Source organism: Passer domesticus, chromosome 23, assembly GCF_036417665.1.
Source record: "Passer domesticus isolate bPasDom1 chromosome 23, bPasDom1.hap1, whole genome shotgun sequence".
NCBI classification, from domain to species: domain Eukaryota; kingdom Metazoa; phylum Chordata; class Aves; order Passeriformes; family Passeridae; genus Passer; species Passer domesticus.
In genome coordinates, this window is record NC_087496.1 from 7913966 (window position 1) to 7929811 (window position 15846).

A 15846-nucleotide genomic window follows, 5' to 3' on the forward strand; every position below is an offset into this window, starting at 1 on the left:
CCACTTGATTTAGAGGTCTAAAGCTGTCTGATAAATATTTTTGTCAGTTTTGAAAATGAAAAATCAACTTTTTGACTCTTTCACCATTGAGCAGTCACTTGGGTTGACCGCAGGCATGCAAATGCATTGGCTGCCTCTGCAGGCACTGATGGCTGCTCTGCTTTTCTGATGGGCACAGACTTTCCCGCCCAGACAGCACCTGTGCTGGGCTGCTGACTCTTCTGCTTTTTTCCTCCTCAGCACCCGAGGTTGTGTGGTCACTGGAGCTTGCTGGGTGGCAAACCCTGTGGCAGGCAGGGGTGAAGGGTCACTCCTTGCTACCTCTCAGGTAGCTGAGAGCCCTGATGAGACCATGTAAGGCACACACAGAGCTAGTCAGGGCTCTAAAATCAGGGGAATGTAAGAAATTACAAATCTAGCATGGGACTGGATGAAGCTGGAAGAGACCTCTGGTGCTTGTGGGCTTGGGGAACTGGAGTTGGAGACACTTTTTCCTGATGTTGGTGCTTTGTAAGCCCATCTTGGAGCTGTTTTCTGGGCATCATGCTCCATGCTCAGGGCATTCTGAACAGGACTGCTTGGCAGGCTCTCAGCATGTAGATTTTACAGCCCTGAAAGGTCTGTAGGAAGGGTTAACTCTTCTCTCTTTTTCCTGTCCTTAGGCGTGACGGGGAATCAGCCAAATCAACTGCACTTGAACTCTGTGGGGCCTGGATCCTCTCAGAGCCCCATGGGAATGAACCTGCCTGGTCAGCAGCCCCTTTCCCACGAACCACCCCCCACCTCCATGATGTCCTCCCCAAACCCTCTGGGCTCCAACATTCCTATGCATCCAAGTGGGCCAGGGGCGGGCGTGCCCCCCCAGAACCCCATGATGCTGCCCCCGGGTCCCCAGGACTCATTGAACCAGCAGTGTGGCCCTGTGCCCAACAGTTCACAGATGATTCCTTCCAACCAGCTCGTGTTCCCCCGCATGCAGCAGCCCCACAATGCCATGCCATCTCCTGCCGGAGGCATGCCCATGGCCCCCAGTGCAGGAGGTGGCCCTGGGATGCAGCAGCATTACCCGCCAGGGATGCCCTTGCCGCCCGAGGACCTTCCCTCCCAGCAGCCTGGCCAGATGCCCCCTCAGCAGCACATGATGGGCAAGAACATCCCTCCTCGGATTGGTGACCCCTACCCACCCGTGCTTCCTGGGGTGGCGTCGGTGCTGAACGACCCCGAGCTCAGTGAGGTCATCCGCCCCACGCCCACGGGGATCCCGGAGTTTGACCTGTCCAGGATCATCCCGTCAGAGAAGCCAAGCAGCACCTTGCAGTATTTCCCCAAGAGCGACAGCCAGGCACCCAAATCTCAGCCTTCCAACCTCCACCTCATGAACCTGCAGAACATGATGGCTGAGCAGCCCCCCGTGCGTCCAGGTATGAATGCTCCCAGCCTCCCCGGGCAGCAGGGCGTGCAGAGGGGACTCAGCATGCCCATGTGCCATCCTGGACAAGTGCCCATGCTGGGCAGGACAGGCATACCGCCCCAGCAAGGCATGATGGGCAATAGCATGCACCAGGGCATGATGTCTCCGCAGCAGAGCCTGATGGCCCAGCAGAATTTCATGCTGATGCAGGCCAAGCAGAGAAGCATGTCCGTGTCGGGGGAGATGTATGCCCAGACAGGACATATGATGTCACCTCAGGGCTCTCTCATGGGGCCCCCGCCTCAGCAGAACCTCATGGTCACACACCAGATGAGGCAGAGGAGTGTCTCCCTGGACAGCCAGATGAGTTATCTCCCCGGGCCTGGGAACATGGCGAACTTGCCTTTTTAACCCTGACTGGCGCTCAGGGCTGGGGTGGGATGGGGCTGCGCCTACAAACATTTTTAAACCTTTCTCTGGGGGCGGGTTGGGGGCCAATGCCAGTGGAGGACACCACGTGGGATGCTTTTCATATCGGATTTGCCTCTACACAGCAAACCAGATGTGCAGTAAACTTGATGTGAATTGGGTTTCTTTTTCCTTTCTTTTTTGGGGAAGGGGAGGGTGAAGAGGCTGGGAGTGGGGCTGTTAATTTGAACCCTGCGTGGTGACCAGGGACATCCAGACCTTGTGGCAGTTTGTAAAGTTTTCACTTATGGTTTTCCTCCGTCAAGTGTTTTTCTTGCCCTTTTTTCCTCTCTCTTTTTTTTGTCCTTCCTTTTTAAGCAACCAAAATGTGCAAGAGGGTTTTTGGAACTAGCTGTAAATAGGTCGCTGGGAAAGGCAAAATTTGTGCTGGTTTTTAATTGTCCTGTATTTCTGTGTTTTAATAGAAGCCTCAAAACATGTTTTAAAAAACAGAAAGAAAAAAACATGCTCAAGGCAACAGTGTACAAGGATTGAAATCTCTCTGTGGGGGAGGCAGGAGGATCCCCAGGGTGCACAGGGTGTTGAGAGATCCCATTGTAGAGTGACTCTGTCAGACCTGTGTTGTTCACGAATCTGAATGGTTTTGCATGTGTGTGGAGAGGGGGTGGTGCAGTGTCATGCAGCTCTCAGGTCCCGTGGATACATGGATACTATGTCGAGTACACAAACATAACCACTCACCAAGGGCCATTGGGCCAGGGGGAGCTGATAGCCCCAGTGAAATGCTGCTGGAGTGGTGCTCATCTGGCAGGGCAGAGGCCACAGTTTTACAGGATGCAGCTGTTGCTGCTCTCTGGAGAAGCTGCTGTGTCTGGGATGGGAAGGATGCCGGCCCTTCAGCTGGAGAAGCATCAAGAATCTGGGCTTCGCAGATGGTAACGTGCTGGACCTGAAGGTCTTGACCAGCTCTGTCACCTCTACTCCCTTCTCTGCCCTTCATGCTGTGTCCCCTGTAGGCAAGGTGTTGTGGTGGGTAGGGACAGATGGGCTTTGAGGTGAGTGGGGTGATGCATTCCAGTGCTTCCAGGAGAGGCTAGCTGGGAACCCTGATCTTCTGCAGCCTTCCTACACCAGTCCATTACCCATCCATTACCCTTCACCACTGTGTCCTGCTTCCCAGCCACTGAATGCTTTCCCAGGTTTTCCTTGTGCTTGTCAGTCCTTCATCTGTAGAGTTTTGCAGGCAGTCTTCACTCCATGGTAACCTGAGCTACTGGCAGCAGCCCTGCCCTGTGGCACAGGAGAGGTCCAGCTCTTGAAGAGGGCCTGGCCTTGAGGGCAATACTCTACCTCAGCATTCAGTGTCAGCAGCATGGTCATCCTGTGCTTCAGACAGAAGAGGCCACAGTCGAGTTGCAATCTCTCTTTCCTAGGCTGGCAAAAGCATGCCATTTGGACAACTCTGGCTTTTCTGGATGCACTCCACCTTCTCCATCCAGTACTCCATAAGGTCTTCCTGCATGCAGCCCTGATGGTCTTTCCCATGTTTTTTCACAGAGGGGAATGTGTCATGATGCACGCACATTTCTGCACACATCACAGTATCTCTGGACCTCTGTGAGGACTTGCAATTCCAGCATCCAGTGGTGAACCTGGGGCACACAATTGCTGGAGGAACACTGCTTGGAGGATTATCTCTGCAGAGCCAGGCTTAACACACTACCTCTCTTATAACAGAGCTCACCTTTCCCAACTTGCTGTTGCCAGGAGGAGAGGGCTTTGGAAAGGGAGATTGCCAAGTAGTGAGTGAACAGCAACACTTTTTATCAAGTTGCAAGCTATTTGGAAAGGCTGGTGGGTGCTGAAATATCGGCCCAGCAGTTGTCTTGATCCAGTCTGTGAGAAGATGGAATCATAAAGTCCAGTTAGGAATACATTGAAGCTTTGTGGCTTTTTGTAGTGCTAGGTGAGAAGCACGGGTTTGGATCTGAGGAAGGATCTTGCTCTAGTCTCCTGCTTTGTAGGAGTTTGTTGTATACCATGTGAGAAAGTAACATTTTTTGAAGTGGTGAAACAGGAACAATCATGAGAAGTTCTCCTTCCTGCTGAGGCAGTTGGAGCAGAAGAATAATTAGAAGATCAGGCTTTGGACCTGACATGTTAGCTGGTTGGATTCTTGATCTTTCAGTGTGTGTTTCATGCGGGAGGATGTGGCTCAAACAGATGTAGCTCTTTCTAAGCTTGACTTGCCTGAAAGGCTGTAGCTTCTCTTGGCTGCTCTTCAGGCTGTTGGCTGCTGGTAGCTTCTTGTAAACATCCAAATACCAATTACAGTCCCAAACTTTGCTCATCACCTACCAGCAAGTCTTGGCTAATTTGAAGCCATAACATTTTCTCTATGGAAGTTTTTTTGTTTGCCTGTAGATAGCTGTTGTTTTAGCCTGGTTGAGATCTCCATGTGTTTGTACTTTCCCTGTTGTCCCTTTTGCCCAGCCCGACACAGAAGTTGCCTGGGGCTTGCAGTCCTCACTGTGTCAGCAGCGCCTTGTCCTTGTATCAGCAGGAGCCTGCAGGCTTGTGGCACACGCTGTGCCGCGCTCAGAAGACTAGTGCTGAGTGCTCACAGGGACATGGTAGTGTGATGCTACTTCTGCCTGGCAACAGGAGGAAGACCTGTCCTTCAGTGACCAATAAGCCGTTTGACTCAGCAGCCCTGGATACAGAAGGGAAATCCCGATGCTAGGTCAGAGCTGAGGACTCTGGAGCAGCAGTTGGTACTCTTCTGCAAAATCTCACTACCCTGGAGCCAGCCCTAGCCCTACCACTGTGATGGCTGAACAATGGAGAGAAGAAATGCTGCCTAACACCCCTGTGCCCTGAGGGCTGCTCCCAACCATGTCTGTGATCAGCAATGTGGCAGGAGTTCCTTTGGAGGCTCAGTGACAGCCAGTCCTTGTTAGACCTGGGCAAGGTTTGCCATCAGCTGGTTGCCCACTACCGTGACCTGTGTCTAGTCTTGTGTCTTGTAGTTTATTGCTCGGCTCCTCACCTTGAGTTCTGTGTACTGACTCCACCTAATCACAGTAGAAGGTTTGCCCATCTTTTAGCCATGACTTTGCCATGTTTTTCCAGCTCCAAAAAAGCGAATGCTGGGAAACAGCATCTTTCAGTATGTTGGATAATCACACACCTGGAATTAGCTTTCACATTGAGGTAAAGTTGACTGACCTGTTCTCTGTCATCCCATGGAGAAACTTCCCCAGTCATTTTGTACCATTATATAAATATATATATATAAATATAAATATATAAATACAATATGTGAAGACATCTTATTGGTTTTTATTTGAAACAATTTTTAGGCTTGTTTTTGGGTATCTGTGCTGCCTGTAATGTATTGACCTGTTTTATAGGTGCCTTTTTATTAAAAAGACAAATTTCAAGACCTGACCCTGTGCCTGTATTTTTCCACATGATTTTCCACAGATCTGCAGCACAGACAGAGAGTGTAAGAGGTGCTGGAAGGTTTGCGTGGGTATCGGGGGAGCCCCTTCTCTGCTGCACTCCCAGGCACACGTTCATTCATGCGTTCCCTTACTTGCACTCACCCATGCATGCTCCACTGCCTGCCACGGCCCTGTGATCACTGTGTGTGTGTAGCAGGATGCTCTGCTGGAACCCCAGCTCTGTCTCCTGGGAGACTTGGTTGCCCTGCAGGAAATGCAGAGCAGTGTGCTCTTGTGAGGGTCTTCATGTTCCCATCTTTGGGGCTGCCTTCATCAGAGATCAGGGCTTCCTCTGGTTTGTCTGCTGGAGCCTTGTTCTCAGAGCACAGTCCGGGCTGGAGGTGCAGAGGCTGTGCTGGGGAGGGTGCTGACATCGCCATCCCACGCATCATCTCTGCTTTCTGCAGGAGCCACCTTGGAGCTCCCCTTGGCTCAGTCCCCCTTCCCGGTGGCCTGGGTGGGCAGAGTGCATCTGCCTCGCTTGGCAGCCATGGCACAGGGCTGAGCAGAGTTACACTGGGCAGGATGAAGGTCTGCCCAAGGGCTGCAGGGGTGGCTTTGGCAGTGTGAGTTCTTAGCAGGGAAGCCCACTCTGGGGAAAGGTGTTGTGACAGCCATGCAAAGCTTGAGGAGATAGCAAGGATTTTGCTGAGTGGAAAGCAGAGCTTCTTCTGCAGTGAAGGAAAGTTCCTCTTGCTATCTTCTTATTCAGCTGGCTGGCTGCAGGCAGCTGTGGGAGGAACAATAGCAACTCTTTGGGGAAGGTCTGCCAGCTCTGAGCCAAGCCATTCCCAGGCTGTCTGGGCCAAATAAAAGGTGTAAGGGCAGTTTTCCAGTCAGGTTAGCAGCTGCTGTATAACTGGGGCAGGAGGTGCTGCAGTTAGTGGAAGAGGCTCTGTAAAGCAGAGAGGTAATACAGGTCTAGACTGACTCTGAACACAGCAGAGCCTTCTGTGGCACTGGTGAAGGGGAATCTGAGCAAGGTGCTCCTCTAAGCCCTTTGAGCAGAGCTTGTCAGAAAGGTGCCATCTGCCCACTTAGTCCTCTCTGATGCATCTTCCTTGAATAAAGTGACACAGTTACAGACAAATGCTTACAAGCACTACATATGAGAAGATGGCGTTTTATTCACCTGTTTATTACAGCTTACCTCAGAACTTCCTAAAGGTTTATACACACCAGTGCTAAAAGCTATAGTAACAACAGATGTGTAGTCTGTTCACTCTCATTTGAGTGCAGATTTTCTTTTTACTTTGTGACCACTGTAAGAATTTTGATTATTATTGAATACTTTGATTATTATTTTTTCAATAACATTTTCATGTAGAAACACAGTTGTCACCATAACCTGCTGGGGAGGTGTTTACAATGCTTCTGCAGTGGATTTTCTCACTGGTAAAACCGTGGAGAACACAAGTGCAGGCTTAAGAGACTTGTCCTTCTCTGCTGCATGTATGTGCCTGAACAAGCACAGTTGCCATTACTTGAAAGTTTCATCTTTGAAGATGCAGTGCTGCAGGAAATGGAGGACTGCCTTACACTAGATGAGTTTTCTCCTCAAGTCACAATGTGAGATCAAGCTATTGAGATCTCTGCCTGAGTCAGGCTGAGGTTATGTGGCCCCTTCCATAATGGCCGGTCTTTATAGCAGGGCCCTTGAGTACGGTGAAGTTCACCTGGAACTGAGGTGCCTGCTAGTGGGATGAACTTCAGAAGTGAGGTTAGCACAAAATTCCTGCTGCCACAGGAGAACTAACATTGTTTCAACATTGCTTCAAATGTGAGGTGAAGGGTAGAGGAGATTTTAAAGTGTGCATGTGAGGAGGGTGACATTGGTATGTATGGCTCTCCTAGAGTTCTAGCCACAGCACTCTTTAGGAACAGAAATGTCATGGAGCAGTGTTGTGGGCCTGCTGCCATGTTAAACTGTGACAAGACCTCGTAGGCAGCAGCAAGCTGTCTTGATCTGCTAGGGCTTCCCCACACACCAGTTTGTGGTGCAAGAATTAATGATGGGGAAAGCTACTGCTCTTACTTTGAAGCAAATTATCATCAAGCTGCCCTGATCTGAGCAGTTTCTGCATACTTGCAGTTTAGGCCAAGATCACCACCCAGGTCTGTTCTCTGTAGACCTGGATGCAGTTAATCTCTGAAAGCCCTGTAGGTGCAGGTGGAGGAAAACTAACAGAAAGCACAGTGCAAAGCAAAATGCCACATTTCCTCTAGCCTTCTAAAAACAAAGGAGACTTTCCCTTACTCTGGGGCAGTGGGTCTCTGCTCTCAGAACCCATAAATAGCCATACAACTAGCTGCCAAAAAAAGGAAAAAGTTATACCATCAGCTTTACAAGGCTGTGTGGTTTCTCTCCCCTGTGTGCGCTCACAAGACAGAAGCCATCTCCTCAGATGGTGTTCCTCCTTAAAGGAAAACTTTTGCATAGTCAGGCATTTAGTTGAGCAGCCACTCACAGGAGATCGTAACAGCAGTAAAACAGATCAAATGAGTGGGGAAGGATGCAACTGGTGTAGGAAAGGAGTCTGTGACAGTGAAATCTTTCAGTCTGTGGGAGGACCTCCTGGCATGAGCTGTGTTGGGAAGATGAACATGTTGTGGCAGGCTGGGGGGATGTTATGCAGCAGGAGGATGATGTTGCAGTCAAAGAATGTCCAGCACTGTTTGCCCATGCTGTTGGATTGAGCTTTGCAGCCCCCATCAATCCTACTGCATCTCTCCAGTTGTGATGGCCACTGAGTTCCACGGCTTCCCTTGAGCACGTGTGTACCAACTTAGCTAGTGAAATGGAGACCTGCTTACTGACATGACTCATTTACTTGGCTGCACATTTTTCCTTAACCCTGGCACCCCAGTCCTGTGCCTGGCTTTGTGCACATGATGCCTGCAGTCCGGTTTTCAAGGGAGAGGTGGGAATGTCAGGTTCAACCCACTTGAGTGACCATCTTCATTCAGCTCCACAAGAGCGACCATCAGACATCAGCATTCACCAACAGCTGCCAGAGGGATCTCTACAAGTTTGAGAACCAGGAAGAGCCAAGCAAGGTGTCTGATTTGGGTGTTTGGTGGCTATTGGACCTGTTTCCTGAGGAGTGAAGAAAGTTGTGGGGATGCTTGTGAAACTTGTAACTGAGACCACAGCAAGTGTGCCACTGGGAAGGAAAAACCCAGTTCTGCCCTGTAGGCAGCCCTTCCCAACTAGAAAGTGGAGATGGAGGTGGTGTTGTCAGAGTCTATCCCACTACCCTTCCTTGTCACCTCCAGGATCTCCTGCAGGGTCTCCTGGCTTATGCAGCCAAGCTCCTGCAGGATCCGGAAGAAGTCATTACGGAACTTGACCCCAATAAAAGCGTAGAGGATGGGGTTGAGGCAGCAGTGTGTGAAACCGATGGCCTCTGTCACCATGATGGCTGTGTCCAGTTGGTCTTCCAGATGGCAGTTCTTGGTGAAGGCTTCTAGCTTGGTAAGTGTGTTCAGGAAGATGACGATGTGGTATGGGCTCCAGCACAGGAGGAAAATGCCTGTGACCAGGATGGCCACACGGACAGCTTTTTGCCTCTGCAGGCGCTGGGACTGACACAGCGCCCGGATGATGGCCATGTAGCAGTAACACATGACCAGCAGGGGCACAAAGAAGCCCACGGTGTGGTAGAGGAAGCGAGTTGCCAGCCATGCATTGTTTCCATCAATCCCAACCTCTGGAAAATAGCAAATGCTGCGGTTGCTGTCATCTGTCCAGACTTCCATGAAGATGAGATCGGGTAAAGTCAGAAGCAGTGAGCAGAGCCAGACAGCCGTGCAGGTGAGGTGGATGGAGCGAGCTCTGCGTTTGCGGTAGGTGTGGATTGCATAGACGATGGCCAGGTAACGATCCACCGCGATGCACCCCAGCAGCATGCTACTGCAGTAGAAATTGATCTTGTGGACAGCACTGAGTATCTTACAGAGGAACTTCCCAAATACCCACCCAGCCAAGCTCTCCACCACACTGAATGGGAAGGTGAACAACAGTGCCAGGTTGGCCAGGGTGAGGTGGAAAAGGAAGTTTTCTGTGGTGGTACGAGACCGCTTGAACCTCTCCAAAATGACCAGGACTAGAGCATTGCCCAGAGTCCCCAACACAAACATCAGCAGATAGATGAGGGGCATGAAGACCTTTCTGAAGGGGTCTCCCTGGTTACCAACCACAGATGAGGCTGGGTTGAAGCAAAAGTAGCCCTCCAAAGAAGGGGTGGTGTTCTCAGCTTCATAGTAACCGCTCAGCTCCACCTGGCTCTGGGGAATGGAGAGAGTCTTGTTAATGGAGGGGAGTTTCTCAACACAAGAACCCAGTCCCCCAGCTGCACCTGACAGACCTAGAGCAGAGCACCCCCATGTCCTGCAGCCCACCTGCACCACGAGGTGATGCTGTTTGCAGTGGGATGAGGCTCCTCTTGCATTGGAGGCCCCTCTACTGCCAGGAGGTGCAGCAGCAGGTGGAGAAGGTTTCCTCCATCTGTGACAGTGAGGGCTGCTCAGTCTGTAATGTCTGACTGGAGTATTTGGGGATATTTTGGTGTCCAGTCAGATGATCAGTTTCATCTTCTGGTTCTTGCCAAGTTACCTGCTGGCAAATTTTGCTTTCTCACATAGAATGGAACCCTCCTCTACCAGCTTTCCCGATTTTTCCCACCCATTTCTTACATGGACCACTCCTGTCCTGCCTGCTGCCTGCTGTCAGGTATAAAGGCGGTAGGATTCACCACACAGCACATCTGAACCTCAAATTCTGTGCAGTGAACCTGTCCCCTTCTTCTCATCCTCAGAGGCCTGAGAGCTGCCTATGACAGAGCAAGGTGAGGTGGGGTCAGCAGCAGCTGCCCTTTGAGATCGCTTCCCACACTCGGAGGAAGGTGTGGGGCAGGTGTTCAACACAATGGGAGGAGTGTGCACAGCACCTCTGAGGCACTGTGGTGCCATAGCTACAGCAATAGATGATGGAGAGAGAGATCTGTTCTGTTGATAAACCTTTCTGTTGTGAGTTAATTGCAGTCAGAGCAGGAAAGGGAAGGGAAAACACCACTCAGACCCCAGACTGATATCCAGTAAGGGAAGTGCAATAGAGCTGCTGCGGATGTGATTAGCCCTTGGCTTGCTGCATCTTCTGGATCAGCCTGCATTCAGGCTGAAGCTGAGGGCAAGTCTCAAGCACCAGGAAGCTAGAATTCTGCTCAGGATGAGCTCCCTGGATCGTGGTTATGCTTCAGCTGGCCTTGCACAAAAAGAGAGCAGTGGAGGAGGTTTGTGGCAAACTGAATATTAGTGACAACTGGGAAGAGCTCAGCAGCAGTCAGCCTGAGGTCCCCCACCCACACCCTCTCTGGAGACCTGTGCTGAGACTTCAGTGTTGACCACAGCGGAAGTCTCTGCTAATGCTTTCATACCTTTCACTGCCAGCTGCAGCAGTTTGCACCTGCTGCTCCTTCCCTCATCAGCCAAAGTTCCTGTCTAAAAATACCAGCCCTGCTTTACACAGTTTTAGACCTGATTTTGGGGTTTTTTGCTCACCCAAGGGGCTACTAAGCAAAATTACTGTGACCAGCCTGGAGTTTTGCATTGTACCTAGCTAAGGAAGAGTATTTATGTTTCTTCTCTCTCGGGCAGCTTTCCCTGGGTAATGCACTGAGTGTTGGGGGGTAAAGAGGTCACTTGGCAGCAGCAGGGCTTATCTAAACTCCTCTGCTACTGAAACTACCTGCATGGTTCCAAGAGAAGCCTGGGCATGCTGATGGGGCGTAAGTCTATGGGGCATTACCAAACTTGTAGAGCAGACAGCAGGTGCAGGCAGTCCCCAAGCAGTGGATGGTAGGGGGGTCCACTGCCTAAGAGCACTCCACTTTTCCCAAGGGAATGAGTCCTTGGGAAAAGTGTGGTATAACCCTGACCAGCTCTTGCTAATCTAACTGTGGGGCTGCAAGCCTTTGGTGAGAAGCATTTTATATTACCAAAGAACTTTTATTTTTCTGGTTTAGGGTATCATTTTGGGCCTTAAGAAATCCCTCCCAGTTATTTTCCTACCCAGCTTGAAAGTATTTCCTGCCTACTCTGTACCCAGACCTTTCATGAGGAGTTAACAACACACAGAAATGTGTGATGTGCTGGCCAAGGCCAGATCCTTGAACCTCTCTGATAAAAAGCAAAACAACCTAAAAACCTTTGCAATTTTGTGTAGTGACCAAACCAGGCTGCTCAGGCTGTGCAAGTGACTGTGCTGAAAACCCCAAACAGATTACACGTTGGAATGGGAAATTTCACTGGGAAAGGGTTGGACAATTCCAGCTTTGGAGGGAAAAATGAAATTATGGAAAATAGCAGGGTTTGCTGGCTGGAGTGTGAGTCCTCCCTTGCAGCCATGCCAGCACCACCGATGGCAGTGGATGGCAGCTTGGGCAGTGTTCAGCGGCTTTGGCTGCTGACCAGTTTCCAGATCACCTTGTATTTGGAGCCAGAAGTGCAGAGGCTGAGTGCCACTATCAGACACCATCTGACTGCTGATGGGGAGCAGGTAGGGAGGGCTCTTACTGTAAACCACTCGCTGTGGGTGGGGGAAGCATGTGTGGAGCTGTGTTTGAATCGTCCTTGCCTGCATCTCTGAGCAGAGCAGCATGTGTGGGTAGGAGCACACAGAGACGAGTTGGAGACAAATAAAAGAGGATGAAAAATCAGAGTCTGGGCTGAGACAGGAAGGGCAAGGACCAGAGCTGCAGGAGATGCACTGAATATGACAAGCTGAGGCTTCTGGGAACTCTGCTGCAATTCTAGGAGTGGAAGTGGGTGGCTGCCTGATCTGGGATGGGATAAATCAACAGTGAGCATGCAGAGGGACCTTTGTACAGGTTTTCTGCATGACAACTGCAGCAGATTTGGGGGTGGAAGAAAAAGTGTTGTCTCTGTAATAGAGCAGTCAAGTGCATGCCTGGGAAAGCTGTTCCTGCATGCTTTTTGTTCAGGGATCCCTTTACCCTATAACCTGCATCACAGAGTTATTCTGGTCTCCATGTGTCAGCTGTTTTTCTCAGTTCCCCACAACTGTCAGCAATCAAAATATTTGGCTGTAGAAGTGAAGCAGCTTGTCCACTGTTACGGATTTTCCATGTGAATCACTCCCTTTTAGTCAATGCCAGGGCTGGGAGCAGTAAATCTCATTTTCAAAACCTTAGAAATGCAATTGCCTACATCTGTACCATCTACTGACAGAGCTTCTGCTCATGACTTCTCCAGGGGCTGAACCAGGGAAATCCAGGAATAAGACCAAGGCCTGTGGAAATACCATGTTACTGCAGTGTAGGTGCCTTAACACTCTTAAGTCATGTTGGTCCCATTGCAACGAAACCTGGCCTGAGGAATCTTAGGGAACCTGGTGCAGATCTCAGTGGTTCTTCTGCGACTTGTTTTTGGATGTCTAGTCCACAGCTGAGGAAGGTTAGCAGGCAAAGCATTTTTGCTATAGAGAAACAGGGTTATAATTTTGGGCATGGTACTTTTCTGCAAGGTTACAGAGTCAAATGGTCTCATATGGTATCAAAATTTAAGTGAGGCCCTCACTGTGTTCACTGTGTGATATTGAGATAAATGCTCTTTTGGTGTAAACCTTCTCATCATTTTTCCTTCATAATTACTCAAGTGATCAAATTATCCTCTCTGCACAAGGTAGGGTTTGTGTTGCCACCTTGACAAGACACTTTGGAGGCCTTTCTTTTTCAAATCTTTATGGGTAGGTTGCTGTACAAGCACTGAGTATAAGTAAAGCAACATATGGCACCACCAAAGCAAATACAGGGGTGCTCATGTGATATCTATGGCCTCCGTGTTCCAGTGAGGGAGCCAAATCTGGGAAGCTGCCAGGAGACAGAGGCGAGAAACAACTCCCAACTGCAGAAGTCTGAGAAAAGGTCTAAAACTCTTCCTGCTGTGGCACCTGACTGTGGGTGTCTAGTCCTAAAATCAAGCTGGGTTCCCCCACCCAACCCTCCTCCCTCCCCTCACATGGAGTTTCCTTTATGATGTAAAAGAATTCACAGCAGAGATAAAAGCACTAAGCTAAGGATAATGGAAAGTTTTGTACGCAAAGAAAAGGAGGTTTGAGTTTAGTTTTAACCTCTCAGCAAATTTTAGGGCTGCCACTGAACTTCAAGAGAGGTCTGGGAAAGAAGTGTCTTTTTAAAGTTTTAAAGGAATGTTTTAAAGGAATGACCGCCATTTGCAAAGGACTTTTATACTGGATGAATCAGAAAATAAATAAATAGGGTACAGCTTGCTCTTCCCTGCTGTGTAGGAAAAAAAGGAGGAACAGAAAATTTGGTAACAATTGAATCCAACATTTCTCTTTTTGGAATAACTAATCCTGAGGTCTGCTACAGGGAGCCACTGTAGTAAAAAAATAAATTCTGAGATGCAATATTTGAAAACCAGGGTAACGATAATGCTGCTGTGTCCTTGTTGTTGGATAGCACAACACACTCCATAAGGTGTAACTGCTCTTTTTCACTTGTAAAGGCTGGGAAGAGAACTGTGAGGTAGAATACCTAGTGTCATCACTCCCTTTTAGGAGCTCTCTGCAAGCAACAGCTTGTGGTCAAGTCTGGACTTAAGGGATGCAAGGACTGATTACGCTGGCATAAGAAACGGCTCAAGCCCTGCCTCTGCCAACAGGACTGTTAGAAGATGGATGGCCAGGAACCCAGCCTTTCAGCCCACCCCAGCTCCACCTGCCATCCCTGTTATCAAGCAAAGCCAGGCCCAACTCACCAAGTCATAGGTCTCTGATGAGTAGCTGACAGGCCCCATGGCTTGAGGGGCACGATCCCTCTCTCCTCCAGAAATTGCTACAAAAGTTCTTTTCTGGGGTGGAGTTAATCATTTAAGTGAGCGGGGAGGGGCACAGAATGTAACAATAGAGTATTTGCAAGGCAAATGAGCTCAGGCATAGAAGGACCTGATTGATGTAAAGATTAACATCTAGCTTTATCATCTTTTTACTAGTGCTGTAAGTTGATTTTTAAAGTACAGTTTGAAGAGTCCATATTCCTTTGGTCTATACCGCAGAAGATCCAGAATATCTTTAGCTCTTCCCTGGAAACCTTCTTGCCCACAGCTGTCATTGTTACAGGTGGTCTGAAAGGCTTTGAAAAGTTCTGTGCTAAGGACCACCCTTACCAGAAACCTCCTGGATCCAGACACTTCTCTGGAGCTGTGCAGGACTTTGAACATGGGTATGGTCTGTATGATCATCACCCTCTGCCTTGGGGTCCTGCTGGCTGCTTTAACCCCAGTGACTTGTAGTTGTTTTCTGCTCCTTTTTCTGCTTCACCCCTTGTCTGGGCTTGGGGGAGCGTGAGGTGGCTTGCACAGGAAAACAAGGCCTTGGCAGTCACTCTGCAAGTCTAGAGCAGGGCTAGGCAGCTTGACTTCACAAGGGTAGCAAAGGAGAATCAAGATGGGAAATCAGTATTTTCCCTGCTTGGGGAAATGGGCATTTTGTTCAGTGATGTCACAGCAGCAGACTCACAGTGAGAATGCCCCGGTCTGGGTCAGCAGAGCAGGATGGCTTTGCAGCTGGCATTTGGGCAGACAGCTTTACCCGTGCGAGCAGCTGAGCTGGTTTGACAAGCACAGTTCTTGTCCTCCCCTTGTCTAGGTACAGCCGCATCAATGCCTCTCCACCAGCAAGGACTCTGGGGGCACTTTGGGCACTTTGGGCTGGTGAAGGAGGAGGTGGCGTTATTCTCGTTATTCCACTCCTCCCGTTTCTTAGATCCCGAGTTGGGCACCTGCTGCCCCGAGGATGCCGCTGTCCTCCCCTGCCGTGAGGACCTCTGTGTGCACCGGCATGTGCTCACCAGCTTCTGGGCATGATTCTCCTGGAAGGATGGAGAGCAGCAAGCCCGGAGGGAAGCCGCGGGGAGCTCGCACTGCGCCTCACCCACAGGCAGAGCACAGACTGTGCTGCCAGGGCTGAGGGCTAAGGCAGGAGTGCAGGGCCCAGGAGAGGAACAGGTCAGGATGTTCTCAACCAGCCAGAACTGGAGTTTGAGGCTTGTGCCTTTTGCTGCTGAGGGTGGAAAAACAACCACCTAGAGATAGCTGTAGATGTGAGGAACAAGACAAAACCGGGAGTGTTCTTGTCCTTTTGCATGTATTTTGGAAAAACACTTGAAGAAAAAACTGACTGCAGTAACTACTAAGATTTCATTCCCACTGTGTCTCGGTTTGTCAAAATCCACGTCTAAGCAACAGCTGTCTAAAAAGAAATGCCTGTCAGGATCGCGGTTCCGACTCCTACAGAGTGGCTCGGTCCCTCATTCTCAGGTTTGCGTTGGCCCTGTTTTAGTGGCCACACAGCGAAGCCCGGTCCCATTTCCCGGCTATGAGGGAAGGGCCAACTCTGAGGGAGCGGCGCGAGCCCCGCTCACGCAGGCGCCACGCGCCGGGCGGGACGTGACGCGTGGC

General features: G+C 50.0%; 2 protein-coding genes across 7 annotated transcripts in view; one reads left to right on the top strand and one right to left on the bottom strand.

The window, feature by feature from the left end:
- BCL9L (BCL9 like) overlaps positions 1 to 5290 on the top strand; it is a 60655-nt gene extending 55365 nt beyond the window's left edge. For all 4 annotated transcript variants that reach the window (XM_064398009.1, XM_064398007.1, XM_064398010.1 and 1 more), the window contains exon 8: positions 663 to 5290. In XM_064398009.1, the coding sequence (XP_064254079.1) occupies positions 663 to 1822 (1160 nt within the window). In that variant the 3' untranslated portion in view covers positions 1823 to 5290. The remainder of the gene's footprint in view (positions 1 to 662) is intronic.
- Positions 3404 to 15831, bottom strand: CXCR5 (C-X-C motif chemokine receptor 5). 3 transcript variants are annotated; one of them, XM_064398011.1, is made up of 2 exons: positions 14554 to 15831; positions 3404 to 9633 (listed from the first exon to the last, which is right to left on the bottom strand). In XM_064398011.1, the coding sequence occupies exons 1-2, from the start codon at positions 14626 to 14628 to the stop codon at positions 8557 to 8559; spliced, it is 1152 nt and encodes a 383-aa protein (XP_064254081.1). In that variant the 5' UTR covers positions 14629 to 15831; the 3' UTR covers positions 3404 to 8556. The 3 variants fall into 3 exon arrangements, with proteins under 3 accessions (XP_064254081.1, XP_064254082.1, XP_064254083.1); XM_064398012.1 differs by having other exon boundaries at positions 14146 to 15831; XM_064398013.1 differs by lacking the exon at positions 14554 to 15831 and adding an exon at positions 11920 to 14135.
- Positions 15832 to 15846: the final 15 nt, after the last annotated feature.

Coding starts and splice junctions, on each gene's coding strand:
- CXCR5 (XM_064398013.1), bottom strand. CDS start 12,213: ATGCTCACTGTTGATTTATCCCATCCCAGATCAGGCAGCCACCCACTT. Junction 9,634..11,919: donor CCCACAGCGAGTGGTTTACA/GTAAGAGCCCTC, acceptor TCCATTCCCCAG/AGCCAGGTGGAGCTGAGCGG.